Source organism: Solea senegalensis, linkage group LG2, assembly GCF_019176455.1.
Source record: "Solea senegalensis isolate Sse05_10M linkage group LG2, IFAPA_SoseM_1, whole genome shotgun sequence".
Lineage (NCBI taxonomy): Eukaryota > Metazoa > Chordata > Actinopteri > Pleuronectiformes > Soleidae > Solea > Solea senegalensis.
The window spans coordinates 35,317,878-35,337,523 of NC_058022.1; the positions used below are offsets into that span (position 1 = coordinate 35,317,878).

The following is a 19,646-nucleotide window of genomic DNA, read 5'->3' on the forward strand; positions in this document are numbered from 1 at the left end:
CTGTGGACTTTGGTGCGGGAGAGCGAGCAGCTTACAAACGTCAGAAAACGTTGTAAAACTGCGATATATTCTTAACATACGATGGACTCCAGCAGAACTAGACTTTATTATGCACGTTAATTGACTAAAAATCAGTTTAGAAACTCTGAATTTAATCGATGTCGCCCCCTGACTGGATCTGGGAAAGCACTGGTTTGATTGAAATAGGGTTAAATAAAACAATTGATGGATTCAGCCTGGGAGCGGAGACGATGGCGGATCAGCCGAGGCCCGCTCCCCGTTGGCCTCCGTGCTAATTAAACACTAACTGATAGAAAAAAGCCTCCTCCGCACTCTAATTATTCCCCATTTCAAGTCTAATTTCACCAATCAGTGCCATCTTTATTTCTGAGAGCAAATTGGCGCCGTAATGGTTTTCTAGTGGAGAGTTCCCTGACTCTAATTGTTGAAGATGATTCAGTCATTATCAGAGCGGCCGGCTCCTCTTATCAGTCACGCCACAAGATCTGGAAACACAATATGCACAAAGAAAAGTGATGACTCATGCTAAACATTTCAAATATGCACAATTAGTAAAAAAAATGCAAAGAGGGAAAAAAGGCATGGAGTGATTCAGGAGAAACCTTTAATGCAAAGTATTTATATTTTAAAATATTCAAACCACCGTTTAAGGAGAATAAAATTAAACTCTATATTAGCTGCACAAGGCTTGCGATCAGGGATTAGAGTTAAACTCTTTGTCTTTATATAAACTTTATATACGCTTCAAAATATACAGAAAATAACCGTCGTCACGTCCACATGGAAACAATCACAGAAGAAAAACTGGTGCGACAGCAGCGAGGAAAGGAAGTGCGGGCGACAGAACAAGGACACGTCGATAAACTTTGAAGTGGAGCTACTTCCTCTTCCTGTTTGCCGGCTCCAGCTTCCTGTTATCTCTTTTGCTGTCAGTCTTTTCAAGGTGAGCCAACAAATTCTACAAATTCAACATGTGGCGCTAAGCTCACTCTGTGAATGGAATTCATTTAATTTCTTTTGAATTTTGATATAAAATAATCCACAACTTCTGAAAATATGTATATATACACACCCACAAACGGTCTTAAATGCTTGTTCCAACTGTCTTAAGAAGATAGTTTCCTATTCTTAATATTCAAAATACTCACTCATAAAAACATCATCGGATTAAGTGTATGGCATCTTAAGAACATATTTACTACTTTATTTCAACTTTTCTGACTGGAAACTCTCCCACACCAAACCCCATAGAGAAAATCAGTGATTTTAACATCACAGCTCACAGGAGTTGTTGATCCACTGTCGCCTCCATCGGTGACTTCAAATTTGCTATTTTGTTAATTCTGTGTTTGAAATCCTTTGTTCAGATTCACCTCAGTGACACAAAGTGACCACACGAGGCAGCAGAGGACCAGCAGCTCCTGTGTCCCCGACAGCTAAAATCACTGATTTTCTCTATGGCGTTTGGTGTGGGAGAGTGAGCAACACAAACTTCAGTTTCATACACTTAATCTGGCATAGATTTTCTTCTGTGAGGCTAAATGAGGAGTCAATGCTAAAGTACCTCATCCAAGCACACAAAAAAATCCCTGGTGTCTCCACACCAGCGGTCGCTGTATTTACACGTCGATCATGTGACTGACCCGCACTCCCCTCGCCTCACCTTTAGAGGTCAGAGGCTTGGACTGAGTGCGTTACACGGCGCCGATGAGGGGGTTCTTGCGCCGCGGGTCGGGCTGCCTGTCGTCTCTGTAGTTGTAGTTGCGTTCAGGGCTGGTGTAGCGCTCGCGGCCGTCTCCCCGCGCTCCCACGGCTTCGTAGTAGTGACGCCCTCTGTGTCCTGCGGCGGTCGGGGAGGCCGGGACGTCCTGTCTTAGTGCGCCGCGTTGCTGTAGTCCCGCGTGTGGCGAGGACGGATAGTAGCGCTGGTTGCTGGGCGGCTGCTGGCCTGACTGGGGCAGCGGGGCGCGGCCCGCGTGGCTGGAGGCGGGCGGGTCCTGGTAGCTCGGCGCCGACTCTCGGGGCACGGGTCTGGAGGTCGGATAATCGTACGGATCCCTCCTGAAAGACAGACGTGGTGAATGAAGAGGACAGGTGAATGAATGATGAGGACAGGTGAATGAAGAGGACAATGAATGATGAGGACAGGTGAGCGATGAGGACAGGTGAATGATGAGGACATGTGAATGAATGATGAGGACATGTGAATGAAGAGGACAGGACGATGAGGACATGTAAATGATGAGTGTGAGGACATATGAATGAATGATGAGGACAGGTGAAGAGAGGACATGTGAACGATGAGGACATGTGAATGATGAGGACAGGTGAATGATGAGGACAGGAGAAAGGATCGGTGAATGGGTGTTAATGTCCCTGAGTGAGTGACATTTGTGACCTTTGACCCCTGTTGACTGAACCACATGTTTTTATTTGTCAGCGCTTTAATTTGTAAAGTTTTTGCCTTTAATTAAAACCTATTTTGTGACATTTGTGTTCCCGTGTCCTTTTTTTGTGCCCATTTTACATTTTTTTTTTACTTGAACTTTTTTACTTGAGTCCATTTTTAAACGTGTACTTTTACTTGAACTCGAGTAAAATTTTGATCAAAACACCATTCTGAATGTTTCTCTGACGTTTTGATTTGAATGTTACGCTACTGTTAACATACACTAGAAAATAAGATTCAGATCCGGTTTGAGCTGGTCCAGAGTGGTCTATGTGCCAGAGGTTTGGCCTCCTCTTGTTATTCAGTTTATGTGTTGAAGCTGTGGCCTTGGCAGGATCGAGTTGTGGGGGGACATGGATGGAGAGATGCCAAGAGATAACAGCAAATGCCTTGGTAAGCATATATGAGGATGTGTGTGTGTGTGTGTTTAGCTTGTGTGTGTTGGTGTGTGTTGGAATGTGTGTGTGTGTGTGTGTGTCCCAGGAGTCTGCAGTAACGAGGCAGCCAGCTGGAAGTCTCAGATTCCCTCCCACTAGCTTTGGGTGATTAGGGGCTAAACCCCCGGGTAAGGAGACACGCGGGGGCTCAGGGTGACAGAGCAAGAAAGAGAGTGAGAAGAAGGAGACAGAGAGAGGAGAGGAGGAAAGAAGGGAGGGGAGGAGGTGGAGGGCTGCTCACTTTTCAAAGCCCATTCAAATGTTTTCCGTCTCATGTGCTGTTTCCACTGCTGAGCGACACTCACAAGACCTGCACTGTGACAGCGGCCTGGTCAACATCATGAGCTAAACATGCAAACCGTTCAAAACCTCCGACACACACACGTCAGTCATGCTGTCGAGATGTAAAAAAAGACTTTATGAATAAAAATCTGGAAATTTATAGCTGTTTTTAAACTGGAAACTGAAGTTTGTGTCTTTTCGCAAACATCTCGCTCTCCCGCACCAAACTCCATGCAGAAAACCGTCGATTTAACGCCACAGCACGCGGGAGTCTGTCGATCCACTTTCGCCTCTTTCGTTCAGTTCAAACGTGGCACTTTGTTAAATTCTACGCTTGAAATCCTTTGTTTGGATTTACAAACAAACATAAACTGAGCCAACAAGGCCGCGGTGGACCAGCAGCTCCTGTGGCCCCGCGAGCTTAAAACGCTAGTTTTCTCTATGGAGTTTGGTGTGGGAGAATAAACGTTGCTTTTCTGTGAGAAAACACCGTCCTACAGTGAAATAAACATATTTTTAATATGTGATAGACTTCATCAGATATAGATTTTTATAAGGTGAAACTCACCCTCATATATATACGTATATATAGTATATTTTTCCCCTGGTTTTCTGCAGACTTGATTTACTGTAGCTCATATTACATTATTGCTTTAAGGGGGAAAGGAAAAGCTCGCTGCTGTATGAAGGGCAGAGCTCCCAGAGGAGATGGAGACGGATGGAAGATGAATATTAAACACACACACACACACACACACACACACACATAGAGAGTGTGATAAGAGTTCTTGTGTGTTTGGGTGGGCCTGATTGGAGCTCAAGTCCCAGGTGTTCCGCCCCTCCTCTCCTCTGCGCTCCATCCCTCTTTCTCTTCCACCCATGGTGGCCTTCACCATTTAATCTGGATTAATGAGGAGCTTGACCTTTATCTCTCTCTTTTTTTTTTACCTCCCCTGTCTGAGCTTTAAAGGGAGGAATTTATTCCACGTTTGTGTCTTAATTTCATATGAAATCTCTCCTCTCAGATTTCCACTCTGTTTCCCCGCTCTTTCTTATCTCAGGTCCTCGGCCGTACTCGTGTGTGTGTGTTTGTGTGTTTGTGTGTGTGTGTGTTGACGGACAAGGCCGTGCTGTCCACTCAGGAGACCACCTGCGTCTCCTGTCCCAGCGCTGGAAGCTGTTTGGGTGGCCACAGACAACACACACACACTTCATATATAGAAACCCACATCACCACAGTCCTTGAATATCCTCAGGGGACGTCTACACACACACACACACACACACACACACACTCAGAGAACAGAGCTGTGTGCGACGTAATCTGCGTTGAGTGAGTGCTTCTAATTGGCCAGTCAACAGGTGCTGATGGTGGACTCGAGGGAGTGGACTGAGGAGGATCTGATGGCAGGAGTAAAGGCGGGCGCGGCAGCTTCTGTGCGACAGTGACGGCGGGAGACTTTGTCCAAACGCTGATCACAAAATACAAACGTTGCGTACTTCAACACAGTTTCAGTGCCACAAACACAACACGTCCTCTTCCTATTTCAAAGTAAAAGCACTCAACTTGACCTTATATTCCAAGTCCATGTTGGTGCCTGTGCTGCTGTTGTTAACTTGTTATGTTTGTTAGCATGTATAGCTGCTAAGTGTTGGTGCCTGTGCTGCTGTTGTTAACTTGTTATGTTTGTTAGCATGTATAGCACTGCTAAATGTTGCCTGTGCTGCTGTTGTTAACTTGTTATGTTTGTTAGCATGTATAGCTGCTAAATGTTGGTGCCTGTGCTGCTGTTGTTAACTTGTTATGTTTGTTAGCATGTATAGCTGCTAAATGTTGGTGCCTGTGCTGCTGTTGTTAACTTGTTATGTTTGTTAGCATGTATAGCTGCTAAATGTTGGTGCCTGTGCTGTTGTTAACTTGTTACGTTTGTTAGCATGTATAGCTGCTAAATGTTGGTGCCTGTGCTGCTGTTGTTAACTTGTTAAGTTTATTAGCATGTATAGCTGCTAAATGTTGGTTTTGTACTTTACTGTTGTTAACTTGTTACGTTTGTTAGCACATGTATGGCTGCTTCGCGGTGCCTGTGCTGCTGTTGTTAACTTGTTGCTGTTTGTTAGCATGTATAGCTGTTAAGTGTTGGTGCCTGTGCTGCTGTTGTTAACTTGTTATGTTTGTTAGCATGTATAGCTGCTAAGTGTTGGTGCCTGTGCTGCTGTTGTCGACTTGTTATGTTTGTTAGCATGTATAGCTGCTAAGTGTTGGTGCCTGTGCTGCTGTTGTCGACTTGTTGTTATGTTTGTTATGAATAGCTGCTAAATGTTGGTGCCCTGTGCTGCTGTTGTCGACTTGTTATGTTTGTTAGCATGAATAGCTGCTAAATGTTGGTGCCCGTGTTGCTGTTGTTAACTTGTTGTTTGTTAGCATGTATAGCTAAGTGTTGGTGCCTGTGCTGCTGTTATTAGAGCTTGTTATGTTTGTTATGTATAGCTGCCTAAGTGTTGGTGCCTGTTAACACTGCTGTTGTCATTTTGTTATGTTTGTTAGCATGAATAGCTGCTAAATGTTGAATTTGCACTGTGCTGCTGTTGTCGACTTGTTATGTTTGTTAGCATGTATAGCTGCTAAATTTAGTGCTAGTTTAGTGCCCGTGCTGCTGTTGTGGACTTGTTATGTTTGGGAGGACAGTTTGTCCAAACCAAAGACAGTAGGATTCCCCTCTTTCTCAGACTCCAGTGGTACGTGCCGCACAGCTTCCCCGATGATGGCGTTACGTAAGTGAACAAGTAAACAGAGATCTCATTCTGTCGCTCACAGCGCACAAACACATGCTCTCCCCCGACTCGCACTGACACACAAACTCTGCAAACCTTTTATCCACATGCACCAAGTTCAATCATAATTTATGGGAAATTCAAATCATTGCGGTCATGTGACACCGCGTGGGGGAACTTTAGGTGAACCAGAGGCCGACAGGAGCACACACACACACACTTAACACTTTGTGAACCAGCTGTGTGACCCAGGAATGAGGAAAGTCCCTGTGGGTCACTAAGGTCCACAGACCCTCTAATCCACCCAGCTGCTCAGCCGGATACACACACACACACACACACACACACACACACATTTTTTTCTAGCAAAATCACAACTTTATTTCTGTCGTATTGTCATATTTAAATTAAAATTACAACTTTATTTTCGCAATTCTATGACTTTAATCTCTGAGAGATTAAAAACATCTTCTTCCTTCAGTATGGCGCGATGTTTGTGACAAACACTGATATTTATCTCCTATTAACACATTTTAGAGCAAACACACACTGTGTCCTCATTAACTCAGCAATAAATAAATAAATAAATAAATCTTCTTCCTGTTCTGTCAGAGTCAACCCACAACAACAACAACAACAACAACACACAAATGCCAAACACGGCAGATTAGTGCTGGATTAAAAAAGTGGGTTGCAGTCAGTCAGGACAAAGGAAGACGTGGCAGTGCCAGCAGCGATAATCTGGTCTGAAAAGAGCTCACGACAACAAACCGACGTGACGAGAGGAGGTGTGTTTTTATTCTGCTGTCAACCCAGTTGGACACGCACACTCCTGAGACGGCAAAATAAATAAATAAAAACATGATATGGAAACGATGCTGAAACAAATGAATAGATTCATTGTTGAATTCTTTTTTTTACCTTGTTTGTGTGTCATTATATCACATTGACAGCCTTGTTGGACTGGAAACTGCAGCTTTGTGAACCCTCCCACACCAAAGTCCATTGAGAAAACCAACGATTTTAACATCACAGCACACAAGTACACAACAGGAGTTGTTGATCCACTGCTGCCTCCATCAGTGAGTTCAAATGTGTTTTTTTGTCAATTCGGCATACGAAATACTCTGTCGGGATTTACACCAGTGACGCAAACTGACCACACGAGGCAGCAGTGGAGCAGCAGCTCCTGTGTAACCGCAAGGTAAACATTACATTTTTTTTCTATGGGATTTGGTGTGGGAGAGTGAGCGGTTAAGAAACATTCGTTTCCAGACACATTTATTCAGTGAGGATGAGACGTGTTTCAGGAAGTGAGACAGATGTGGACACGAGAGTGTCTCTGTGTGGAGCAGCAGCAGCAGCAGCAGCAGCAGCAGCAGCAGCAGCAGCAGCAGCAGCAGCAGCTCAGGGTGTGCTGTACTGACACGTCGTGTAATATCACTGACTCACACCACACACCATCAACACGTGTGTGTGTGTGTGTGTGTGTGTGTGTGTGTGTGCAGCAGGTGCAAATAACAAGCTGAGAATTACATACATATTTATATACGTGTGTGTGTGTGAGTGTAAGTGTATATGACTACAGAGTCAGCAGTGAGAGAAAAATCTGTGTTGCCATTTAGGAATCACAGCCGCCGCATGTCAGTGAGGAATTCTGCTGTTCCACTCATCAGTGTGGCAGATGGGGGAGAGGAGGAGAGAGAAGGGGGAGGAGGGGGGAGGGTGGATGTTACGCTGCACCTGCCTCAAGGAAGCGGAAGAAGGAAATGAGTGAGCTATCCTGGTGCCCGGAACAAACCCCGCCTCCTCATAAGTGCTTCACACTAAACAACTGGAACATGACCATGTGTCCACACACACACACACACACACAAAAATATAATTTAAATCACTTCCCTTCATGTTATATGGTCTATGAGGTTTTACTGATTTTATTCACTTTAACTCGCTGTATTGTTTTTATTTCTCGTTTACGTCCATTTATATTTGTTTCTCCTCTCACTATAGGTGCTATATAAATAAAATAAGCATGTTTTCCCTGATTAAAATGTCTAAAATGTGCATTTTATTCACCCGACCTGTGGCTTCACGGAAAAGGAAAAGGAATAAGTTGTTGACGTCGAGTTCAACTAAATGAATCAGTGTTTTTAAGAATTAAAACATGTTTTTTCAGATTTTTCAGCTTCTTAAATGTGAATATTTTTTTTCTTTGCTCTGTAAAACAAAGAAATCATTCAAATGGAAATAATTTGGTTTGTGGACAAAATAAGACATTTGATTTCCAGGTTTTCGAGACATTGCTCAATGAAACATTTTCTGACATTTTATGGACCAAACAACAAATAAATTATTAAAAAAAAAACCTAAATTAAATAATTAGAAATAACTCAACGAGCAGAACTTGAATTAAAAGCCAACGAAAGAGAAGTGGATTTTATACAAAGACCTAAAACTGTCATGATTTATCGTCAGGACAAAATTAAAGACGTCGTTTTTCATCAATTATGGTGAAAAAAAAGAAAAAAATGTTGATTTAAAAAGAGCTATTACATCATGTTGAGTGAGTCGACGCCACCATTAGCATATGATGATGAATTCTGCTGTTTCCACACATGTGTACAGATATAAAACGTGAACGTTTAGCGACACATTTATTAGTTCAGTCACTAACCAATTTATTCCTGCTCTCTTTTTCCATTTTCAGCTGCTGCTCATTCTCCACGCGAGCGAAGTGTGGAAGTGCGCACAGATCTGGAGGTCGACTGTGAGATGAACTGATCGGACTGGAGCGATTGTGTAATGGAGACGTGCTGAGGCAACAGTTAACGACAGAAACAGATGGGATTCAGTCGTTTTCAGTAAATGCACAAACTTTTCGACGCTGCAGCGGCCCAGATACAGTTTCCAGTTCAAACTAAGTTCACTGTGCTCGGTGTAAAGTACAGTATCTGTATGACAATTCTAATTATGTTTGAGACTATATGATGTATATGATATACAGTATGAGCTGTTATTGTCCAAATCTCAACCACAGCTTTGTACGGTAGACTAAAAATAAATACAACTTTTTCTTATCTTGTCTATCTGTCTATCGTAATATAGAGTTTTTGTAATGTAGCATTTCTGTAATGCTGTAGCATTTTTGTAATGTTGTAGCATTTTGTAATGTAGCGTTTTTGTAATGTTGTTGTGTTTTGTAATGTAGCGTTTTTGTAATGTTGTAGCGTTTTTGTAATGTTGTGTTTTGTAATGTAGCGTTTTGTAATGTTGTTGTGTTTTGTAATGTAGCGTTTTGTAATGTAGCATTTTATAATGTAGCGTTTTGTAATGTTGTAGCATTTTGTAATGTAGCGTTTTTTGTAATGTTGTAGCGTTTTTGTAATGTTGTTGTGTTTTGTAATGTAGCGTTTTGTAATGTAGCATTTTATAATGTAGCGTTTTGTAATGTTGTAGCATTTTGTAATGTAGCGTTTTGTAATGTAGCATTTTGTAATGTAGCGTTTTGTAATGTTGTAGCGTTTTTGTAATGTAGCGTTTTGTAATGTTGTAGCATTTTGTAATGTAGCGTTTTGTAATGTAGTGTTTTGTGATGTAGCGCTTTTGTAATGTTGTGTCTTCTTAGTGTTACAAAAATATGATTATGTCAAAAAATGACCACCAAAAAAACATCACTACTAATGATACTAAATGACTTAGTTTTTGTAGCCAAAAAATTAGCTACAAAAACATGTGATGAACATTAGAAAACTTTTGTGAGAAAAACACGTTACAAAAACATGCTACAAAAATTGCTTACATTACCAAAAATATTTGATCAAATGTCGTAAAGTTACACATTGTGAAGCTACAAAAACATAATTTATGTTCATTTTCCTCCAAAAACATGTGGCCAGATCATTCCTATTTCTTTTGTCAAGATTTTAAAGGAATCTTAAATAAAGTTGTTATAAATCATGAAAGACACAGCTCCTCCCCTTGTGGCACAAAAATAAATCACAGGGATTTCATTTTCACACACACACACACACACACACACCTGAGAGACACACACGGTCTCTGATGGGATCAGAAGAGTAAAAAGAGAAAGTTATTGTAAACACTTGGATCCAGTGCTTTCATTTCTCTCTGCTGATTCCATTACATCCTCCTGAGTGTGTGTGTGCGTGTGCGTGTGTGTGTGTGTGTGAGCACAAACACAGTTAGCTGAACAAACAGCGCGGCGGCCTCTGCTCGCTTCTCTTCATAAAGAACCCGCAAATAAGAGAGGGGTCGCGGCACCTCCCGGGAAATCAAGGACAAAAACAATCTGCTGCTTATTTAACAATCACAATATCTATCTATGGGTGATATATCAGCGTTTAAATGCAATCACGCCGGGTGGTGGACAGACATGAGCAGCTGCTGCTGCTGCTGCTGCAGAACTATCATGAAACAGTGATGAGCTCCAGAGACAATAAGTCTTTAAGTGAACGGAGCGAGTTTAAAGTGAGTCATTGGACAGCTGTGGACGGACGGACACACGTGAAGTCGTGATTCTCTAAATCCAACTCCCCCTCCTCTCTTTTTAGCACAGATGTTTCTGTCATTTTAAGATCGTTTGACGTCATTTAAATCATTTATTAACAAAATAAACGTTACAATAATCAGTCAACTGTGAACTAAGTGTAAAAAGGAGGACATTTCCAGGAAGTGAGGACATTTTTCAAAGTGAAATCTGACACCACACGTCAACCGAACTGGTGGAAGGACGATAAAAGACGACGTAGTGACAGCACTGGTGTTCATGAAAGGGGGAGGAGTCAGGGTGATGAAAGCGAACTTTTTCCTTTTTGCCGTTTTTGTGGAAAGTTTTCCAATGTCTCCATCCACACAAAATGACTCAAAACACTGCAGTACATATGCCAGGCCTGCAAGTGGCGCTGTAACACAACGACATAAACAGAGAAGACGACGTTACGCGCTTTAAAGACAATAAAAGTTATAACTTGGTGACTTTGTTGCTATATTTAGCATTTTTTCAGACCCCGGGGACTCCCTTGATCACGCCCCCCTCCCCAGTAAATCGCAACTTTCTGTCCGAAATCCGAACTACTTTCCGATTAGGAAATGTCCACTTCTGCCGCACGAGTGAACTTCATTTTCAAGAAAATAAAAATTTTCCACCAAAAACGTCAATACGATAAAAAATACGATGTGTGTTCACTTACACCTGTTAGCCAATGACAAAATCTAAGTGCAGTAGCTGGTAATTGACCAGAGGGGGCAGTAGATGACACATTTCCACTGGTTTATACCTGGAAAGTCCGATTTAAATCTGTCTAATCACAGTTTCTAATCACATGTGTCCACTCATGAAGACAAACACGAGCAGGAGAAAACCCAAGTGTCCCTAAGTGTGCGGGCACTTGTTAGGAAGGTCACACGAGAGTCCTTAAGGGACGCGTCCTCCGGAGACCAGAGACAATCAGGAAGAGCAGCAGAGAGCACTCGTTAAAAAAAGTCCATCCACCAACGAAAGGCCAGAGAAGACAGACATGACGGACGTCTGCATGAGTCCTGACCTTTAAAGTCACGGAGAAATCGGGTTTGTTCTGCACACGTGCAGTGTGTCGACTTCCTGTTCCTGCTAAATTTTAAAAAATATAGTGAAATATGTTATAAAAAAAATCATTTTATTTAGTAGAATTAAAAAGCTATAGAGAAATATGTCAAAAAAAATCATTTTATTTTGTAGAATTAAAAAGCTATAGAGAAATATGTCAAAAAAAATCATTTTATTTTGTAGAATTAAAAAGCTATAGAGAAATATGTCAAAAAAATCATTTTATTTTGTAGAATGAACTAATAAAATAAAAGATATCATAAAATTGGCGTTTTATTTTGTAGAATTCACTGATAGTTGATCTCCTTTGTTGTCCAGATGTTTGAAGGACCTTCGTGGAGCCCTGTGTCCTGCATGTAACGCACATTAATCAGCCAATTATCAGCTCTGTCCGGAAAATGCACGCTCCGGCCCGGACGCCCTAATCCAATCACGCCGGGGGGAGAACGGGGGTCAAGAGGTGATCTGATTGGATAACCTGAGGCTGGGTCACTGTGCCCGTGACCTGCCGCTTTGAATTGGTAATGATGTTAATATTCTCCATATGTCCACTTCTCTGTGTGTGTGGAGGCGGAGCTTAACGCCAGCATTAATGGCTGGTGGAGCCAGAGCTGCACTCTCACCCTCCCTGGAGCCACTTCCACACCTCTCTGCAAACCCTCGTTCCCAGACTCTGCAGCCTCTCTCCCTCTCGGGACTCAGTCCCGGGCCCAGATCCACATTCTCTCATCACCACTCCTTCAGGTCCACAGAAAAGTCTTGATTTGAGAGGTGAGAACAGCCGGGACAGTGATTACAGTGCGTTTCCATTCAGAGGAGAAAAATGAGAAGGTAACGGGGAGAACTTTGATTTACTGATTGATGCTGAATTCCTTAAAGGCACAGTTTGTGAAGTCTTTACTGATGGATCACAACGTAAATACAGATTTTTCTTATTCTACATGTTACACATCCTTGGAACTGACATTTGTAAACAACTCACACTCCCACACCAAACCCCACAGAGAAAATCGGTGATTTAAGCTCACGGGGAAGCAAGAGCTGCTGGTCTACTGCTGCCTCGTGTGGACACTTTGTGTCACTGTAGTAAATCTGAACAGAGGATTTCAAACGCAGAACTTTCCAAAAGAACACATTTGACGTTAGTGATGGAGGCGGCAGTGGATCAACGACTCCTGTGAGCTGGGACGTTAAAATCGTTGGTTTTCTCTATGGGGTTTGGTGTGGGAGCGCAGAGACACACAAAACTTCAGTTTCCAGCCGGAAAAAGTGGCAAACACTTTCTTTAGATATTATACACTTAGGCAGGTGACAGATTCTATGCTGTGAGTCTTAAGTTAAGTGGCTGAATTGTGTTTTTTCTTTGTGTCACTTCCGGCAAACCTCACCTTTCCCTTTAAAAGCTACAAAAAGTCACAAACATATGGAAGTTCTTTTCAAAAAAGGATATTGGGAAACACAAATTTAATCACGGAAGCTGTAACGCAAATGGAAATTATCGACTTTTAGCAACACTAGACTAAAAGTGTTGATTCCGCCTCCATTTTGGCACCGTTTATCTACAACCCTTTACCTCTAATCCCATCTGTGAGCTTCTTAGCTGTGTCTCCTGTCCACACACACACACACACACACACACACAACCCCCCCGCAGTGGCAGCCCCAGCCGGCTCCACACAAAGGCAGGCCAAATGTATGCTAATGAGAGCCAGGCCAATGGTGGAGCCGCACTCATTTTGAGAGGAAATGGCTTTCAATAATGGCCGCCCCCGAGGGATTTCTGCACAAAGTTCTGCTCCACTTTGAAAAATGCATTCAATTCACTGCCCTGTGTGTGTGTGTGTGTGTGTGTGTGTGTGTCGCGTGTGTGTGTGCTCTGTGTGTGCTCTCCCTCCTGTTCGATTAAAAAAAAAAATTCCTGGAATATATTTGCCGCGTTCCATCTTAGCCTTTTTTTCTCCTCCTCTGCAGTTTCGATAACTCGTTTAAACACCTTTTGTGTCTGACACAGATTTACCCAGACAAACCATAATCTGTGAGGATCTTAATCCTGGAAATATACTTCAAAGGGGAGACGATCAAGAGATCAAAATCCTTAATTTTACAACATTACTGCCCAAAAAGAACGGCTTCTTATCTGTCGCGCGGCAGAGATGCACGTGTGAATAAAAGCCTCTTAAATCCCTTTAAGGGGGGAATTTTTCCTTATCAGTTTATGCATTTATTGTTTCCCAGATTAACGTCTTTTGTCTATAAAATGTCCAAAAATAGCTCGGCAAAGTCTCAGGCGACGTTTTTTAATGACTTAAATGATCATTTCTGGTTGTGTCCAGCAGATAATCTGATGCTTCCCATTCACTCCTAATGGTTTTCCAGGATTTTTCAGACAAATAATGCAATTTGAGCTGCGATATAATCTTTCTAGGTACATTTTTCACCAGAGAACCATTCCATTTGTTAATAAAAACATCTCCTCATGTTGTCTTTACTGCAGGAAATTTAGCCTCTTTACAAAAGGTTCATCTGATCTAATCTACCCTTATCTTAAATTGACAATATCTATATTTTATTTTAGCATTACATGTCCTGGAAACTGACTCTCCCACACCAAACCCCACAGAAAAAATCAGTGATTTAAGCTCACGGGGACACAGGAGCTGCTGGTCTACTGCTGCCTCGTGTGGTCACTTTGTGTCACTGAGGAAAGTCTCAATGACACATTTTTAACACAGAATTTTACATCATAAGACATTTGAATGTACTGATGGAGGCAGCAGTGGATCAACAACTCCTGTGTGCAGTGATGTAAAATCGAGGATTTTCTCTATGGGCTTTGGTGTGGGAGAGATGCATGTGGTAACAAAAGCCTCTTAAATCCATTTTCCTTATCAGTTTATACATTTGTTGTTTCCCTGATGAATGCTTTTGTTTATAAAATGTCAAAAATAGTCATTTCTAATGACTTAAATGATCATTTCTGGTTCTGTCCATCGATTAAAAACTGGGAAAAGCAGATAATCTCATGCTTCCCATTCACTCCAAATGGTTTTTCCAGGATTTTTCTGACAAATATTGTAATATAATCCTTTTTAGGTACATTTTCAGTATTTACCGCAGGAATAAAAGCATTAAACAGCAAATCCTCACATTTCTGTCTATAAAAGTCAATGAAACGGTTAATGTGATGTCGGAATTGTTCGTTTCCTCACGTCTCAATGGCTGGGAAGCTTTTCAATTTTCCGCACTTGCTTCAGTTTAATTATGGATAAAGTTTTTTTTTCTTTGCCCTGTTACTGCAGTGCACACGATGACACACTGACCCCTTCTTCTTCTTCTTCTTCTTCTTCTTCTCCTTCTTCTTCTCTTTGAACGTCTCCTTCCCTGTAAGTGTGGGCTCTGTGGTGCCTGTCATATCAGGAGGGGCAATAACCCGGGAAATGACTCTCCTCTGTCTCTCACTCTCCTCCTCTCTCCATCCTGGTGTCCCCTCTTTTCCTCCTCCTCTCACTTTCCCCTCTGCTACTCCACGCTCTACTTAGCTGTGTGTGTGCTTAGTGTGCACACACACACACACACACACACGACAGTGACTATTACAGTATCACTGCCAGGAAACAAGCCTGATCTATTATCCTCACTAAGAACATGGCAAAAACACAATTTAACCACTTAACTAAAGGCTCACTTAACTTAATCTTCACCTCTCATATCTTAAAAATAGATTTCCTGCTTCACTTTGCTGTTAAACGGCCTTTTTTGAGTCGAAAATGGAGTTTCCAAACCGTGTCACTCTCCCAATACCAAACCCCATAGAGAAGATCAACGCTTTGACGTCACGCGACACAGGAGTTTGTCGATCCACTGCCGCCTCCACCGCCATGTTCAAATAAGTCATTGTGTGACTTCGGCTTTTTTCATCCTTCATTCAGGTTCATGTCAGTGGCTTAAACTGGCCACACGAGGCAGCAGCAGACCAGCAGCGACTGTGTCCCCGTGGGCTAAAATCACTGATTTTGTCAATGGGATCTGGTTTGTGGAGAATGAAGAGTTTATTAAAGTGGCAAAAGATATTAGATTTTATTAAGTGGGATTGTATTTTATTAAGGGGATAAACTATCCCTTTAAATCCGCACATCCTTCAAGTGTGTGTGTGTGTGTGTGTGTGATCCTCCTGTCGGTGCCCTGCTCTTCAGAGAGCTGATCACTCCTGCTCCTGTGGATGAGTCGAGGCTCCCAAGGCAAACACTCCAGATTTAATTATAAGCTCCAAAGAGGATTAGTCTGTGCCATGAGTGTGTGTGTGTGTGTGTGCGAGAGACTGGAGGACACACACACACACACACACACACACACACACACACACACAGAGTAGGAAGTTATCCCTTTAAGAACAGAACACACACACACACACACACACACTGGAGCGGGGGTCTCACCTGGGGTAGTACCGGTCTATTTCTTCGTAGCGATGCGTCGGTCGAGATTCGGCTGCTCTCGGCGCCATCTGTGAGGAGACACGGCACAAAGACGGTAAGAGGCGGGATTAGGGATTAAAAAAAAACAACAAGTCAAAGAGATTATAACAAAGCATCGAACCCCAGGTCATTTCTGCAGAAACACTGGAATATTTCATTAAAAAGTCTTTGTTTCGTTGACCGACACGTGGATTCAATCTGTTAACAATTTATAAAGGTTAAAAATGGGGTTTGAACTCTTATATCAACAGAAAAATGTACCAGGAAACAAACTTCAAGCACTTTTAATGACCCACCTTGATATTCAAAAACTTTCAAGGATCTGTTAGACCCTGAAGGGCACATGTGGGGGACCTTTATATACATAACTTTCAAGGGTCCTGAAAACATTTTTATCAAATTCATAAACTTTCAAGGATTTCAAGGACCCGTTGGAACCCTGAAGAGCACATCAGTGGCAAAAACATCGACTTCACTTCTTTCTTGTACAAAATTCAAGCACTTTCAATGACCCATGTCTACTTCCAAAACCTTCAAGGATTTCAAGGACCTGTTGGAACCCTGATGAGCACATGTGGGAGACATTTGCCTAAATATATTTTTTGTATAAAATCCAAGCACTTTCAATGTCCCATGTCTACTTAGGGCGATTTTCCAAATTGTTCAAGGTCCTTGAATTTCTTTCTTTCACAATTTACAATTTTCAAGGATTCCAAGGACCTGTGGGAACCCTGGAGAGCACATCACATGCAGGAGACATTTACCTAAATATCAACGTCAATTCTTTCTTGTACAAAATTCAAGCACTTCAGGCAATTATCCAAAACTTTCAAGGACCTTGACATATTATTTTTTTTCAATTTCACAAACTTTTGTTGACCGACACGTGGAATAAATCAGTAAACAGAGGTTCTGGACGCTGGAGAACAGGAGAATGTCTGGAAAACAAGACTTAAATGGTGTTTTTGAAGAAAAATGTTGAATAAAATGATATTTATGTTTATATGATATGGGTTTGTTGTGAAGTATAATAAAATAATAAGTGAATAGTACATTTTGTTGTTGACAAAGGCAGACTGAGTGACTTAGAGGCTGCTAAACCTCAGGCTGTATGTTTAACCTCAGGCATCGTCGACATAATGCCGTCTTTACATGCGACATAAAGCATTTACAGCCGCCATGTGTTTGTGGTTTTAAACAACAAAAAAAAAAGGCCAAGAAGACGGCAGTGCACAAGGCCTGGAATGTCCCGCATGTGGTAACGTAAACACACGCAACATGTGTGTGTACAGTTTATGAAAACACAGCAGTCACTTTAAAGAAGAAAAAAGACATTTAGAGTGAGAGGGTTGACCCTGTCACACACACACACACACACACACACACACACAGGAGGAAGTGATTGATTAAAGCCATGCCCACAGCGGGCCGGATAAATCTGGAAATGCTGTTTACTTCTTTTCTTTATCCTTTGGCGTTCTCAGAGGAGAAACTCAGTCACAGCCAGGTTACGTTCGTGCTCCTCGTGAACGCTTGCAGATGGATGACAAATCAAGGGAAAAGTTCTTTTTTACTTTTCTGACTGGAAACTCAAGTTTGTAAAAACTCTAACTCGTCCGCACCAAACCCCATAGAGAAAATCAGTGATTTTAGCTCCCGCAGACACAGGAGCTGCTGGTCTAGTGCTGGTCTACTGCTGCCTCGTGTGGTCACTTTGTGACACTGACGTAAATCTGAAAGGACGATTTCAAAAAAATAACACATTTGAATTTAGTGACGGAAGCAGCAGTGGATGAACAACTACTGTGTGCTGTGATGTTAAAATCAGTGATTTTCTCTATGGGCTTTGGTGTGAGAGAGTGAAAGTGATTATTGTTAGTTTGCGTTTGGTGAATTTCAGAGAAACGAATCAATTTTCCTTTTCTTGCAGATATGAGAACATTTTAAATGATTTAGCATTTTGACACAAACATAAATCACTAAGACTGTATGCTGGTAAGAGCACTTTCCGTGTTTGTCTATTTGGGATGATCGCGATGATGGAAATTCACGACAATAAACTGAACAATGGGATTTTTTTATCATGATTTAAGATCATTGTGTATATTTTTCTAATCCCTCACTCACTCACTCACTCACTCACTCACTCACTCACAGAGACGTGTCTCCCACCTGAGCCCCCGCGTCTTGCAGAGAGACTAATGTGGCCTTTAGCTCATATTATGCATCTCTTTGCATAATGTTCTCTCTATGACACACACACACACACACACGATGTGTTTTCACTTCCATTAAACCTGTGATGTTACTGATATCAGGACATGCTGCTGCTGCTGCCGCTGCTGCTGCTGCCGCTGCTGCTGCTGCCGCTGCTGCCGCTGCCGCTGCTGCTGCAAACACAGACACTCCCTTCACTTCTATGAGTATCGGCTTCTCCGCCACAGAAAAATCAGGAGTTTAAACCATAGAAAAATTAGAGAAAACTGAAAATTATCCTGCGACAGATTTTGGCTTCACGGTCAAGATTCACACACCTTTAATTCAAGGACTTTTCTAAGACTTTCCAGGACCAATTCCCTAAAATTCAAGGACTTTCCAGGACCAATTCCCTAAAATTCAAGGACTTTCCAGGACCAATTCAAACACTTTCAATGACCCATGTCTATGGGGGGGTGATTTTCAAAAACGTTCAATGGCCTTGACGTGTTTTTTTTTCAAATTCACAAACTTTCAAGGATTCCAAGGACCTGTTAGAACCCTGAAGAGCACATTGGATATGGGAGACGTTTACCTACATATCAACTTCTTTGTTGCATAGAATTCAAGCACTTTCAATGACCCATGTCATATTTAGTGCAATTATCCCAAACTTTCAAGCGTCTTGAAAACATTTTTCCAAATTCACAAACCTTCAAGCATTTCAAGGACCCATGGGAACACTGAAGAGTGCATCAGCGGCAGAAGACATTTAGCTAAACATTATTTCTTGCACAAAATTCAAGCACTTTCAATGACCCATGTCTATATGGGGGGGCGAAACCTTCAAGGCCCTTGACATTGCTTACATGTTTCTGTCTCTGTCACACACTCGCCGTGTCAGTGACGATCAAACACACCGACTGTGTTTACGTCTTCACATTTCCACGTGTCGATGTCAAAGCCTGTGATTGCTTTGTTTACGTCCGTGTGTGCGTGTGTCCGTGTGTGTGTGTGTGTGTGTCCACCACGTGTGTACGTCCACTGCTGGCGTGTGTGTGTTTGACTGATGAAATGGCTGTTGAGTAAATAGCCTGCGTTTGTATGTGAAAAGGATCTGGATTACAGATAATTGAAAGTGTATGCTCCCTCCCTCTCTCTCCTGCTCTCTCTCTCTCCCTCCCTCTCTCTCTCCCGCTCTCTCTCTCTCCCTCCCTCCCTCCTCAGCCCTTGGGCAGCGTTTTTTTTTAAACGTCCTTTGTTGTGTTTGAACCTCAGACCGTGTCCACACTGATGCAGCTACATTTAAAAAAAGAAACAACCCCCGTCTGCCTGCATGTCTGTGTCTGTCTGCGTGTCTGTCTGTCTGCCTGCCTGTCTGTGTCTGCCTGCATGTCTGTCTGTCTGTG

The 19,646-nt window shown here is 42.2% G+C and overlaps 1 protein-coding gene across 1 annotated transcript in view; it reads right to left on the reverse strand.

The window, feature by feature from the left end:
- Positions 1-608: 608 nt before the first annotated feature.
- Positions 609-19,646, reverse strand: part of LOC122783475 (partitioning defective 3 homolog B-like) — a 137,072-nt gene continuing 118,034 nt past the window's right edge. Inside the window, 2 exon segments of the mRNA XM_044048302.1 lie at positions 609-2,082; positions 16,003-16,070. Of these exon segments, the coding sequence (XP_043904237.1) occupies positions 1,716-2,082; positions 16,003-16,070 (435 nt within the window). The 3' untranslated portion in view covers positions 609-1,715.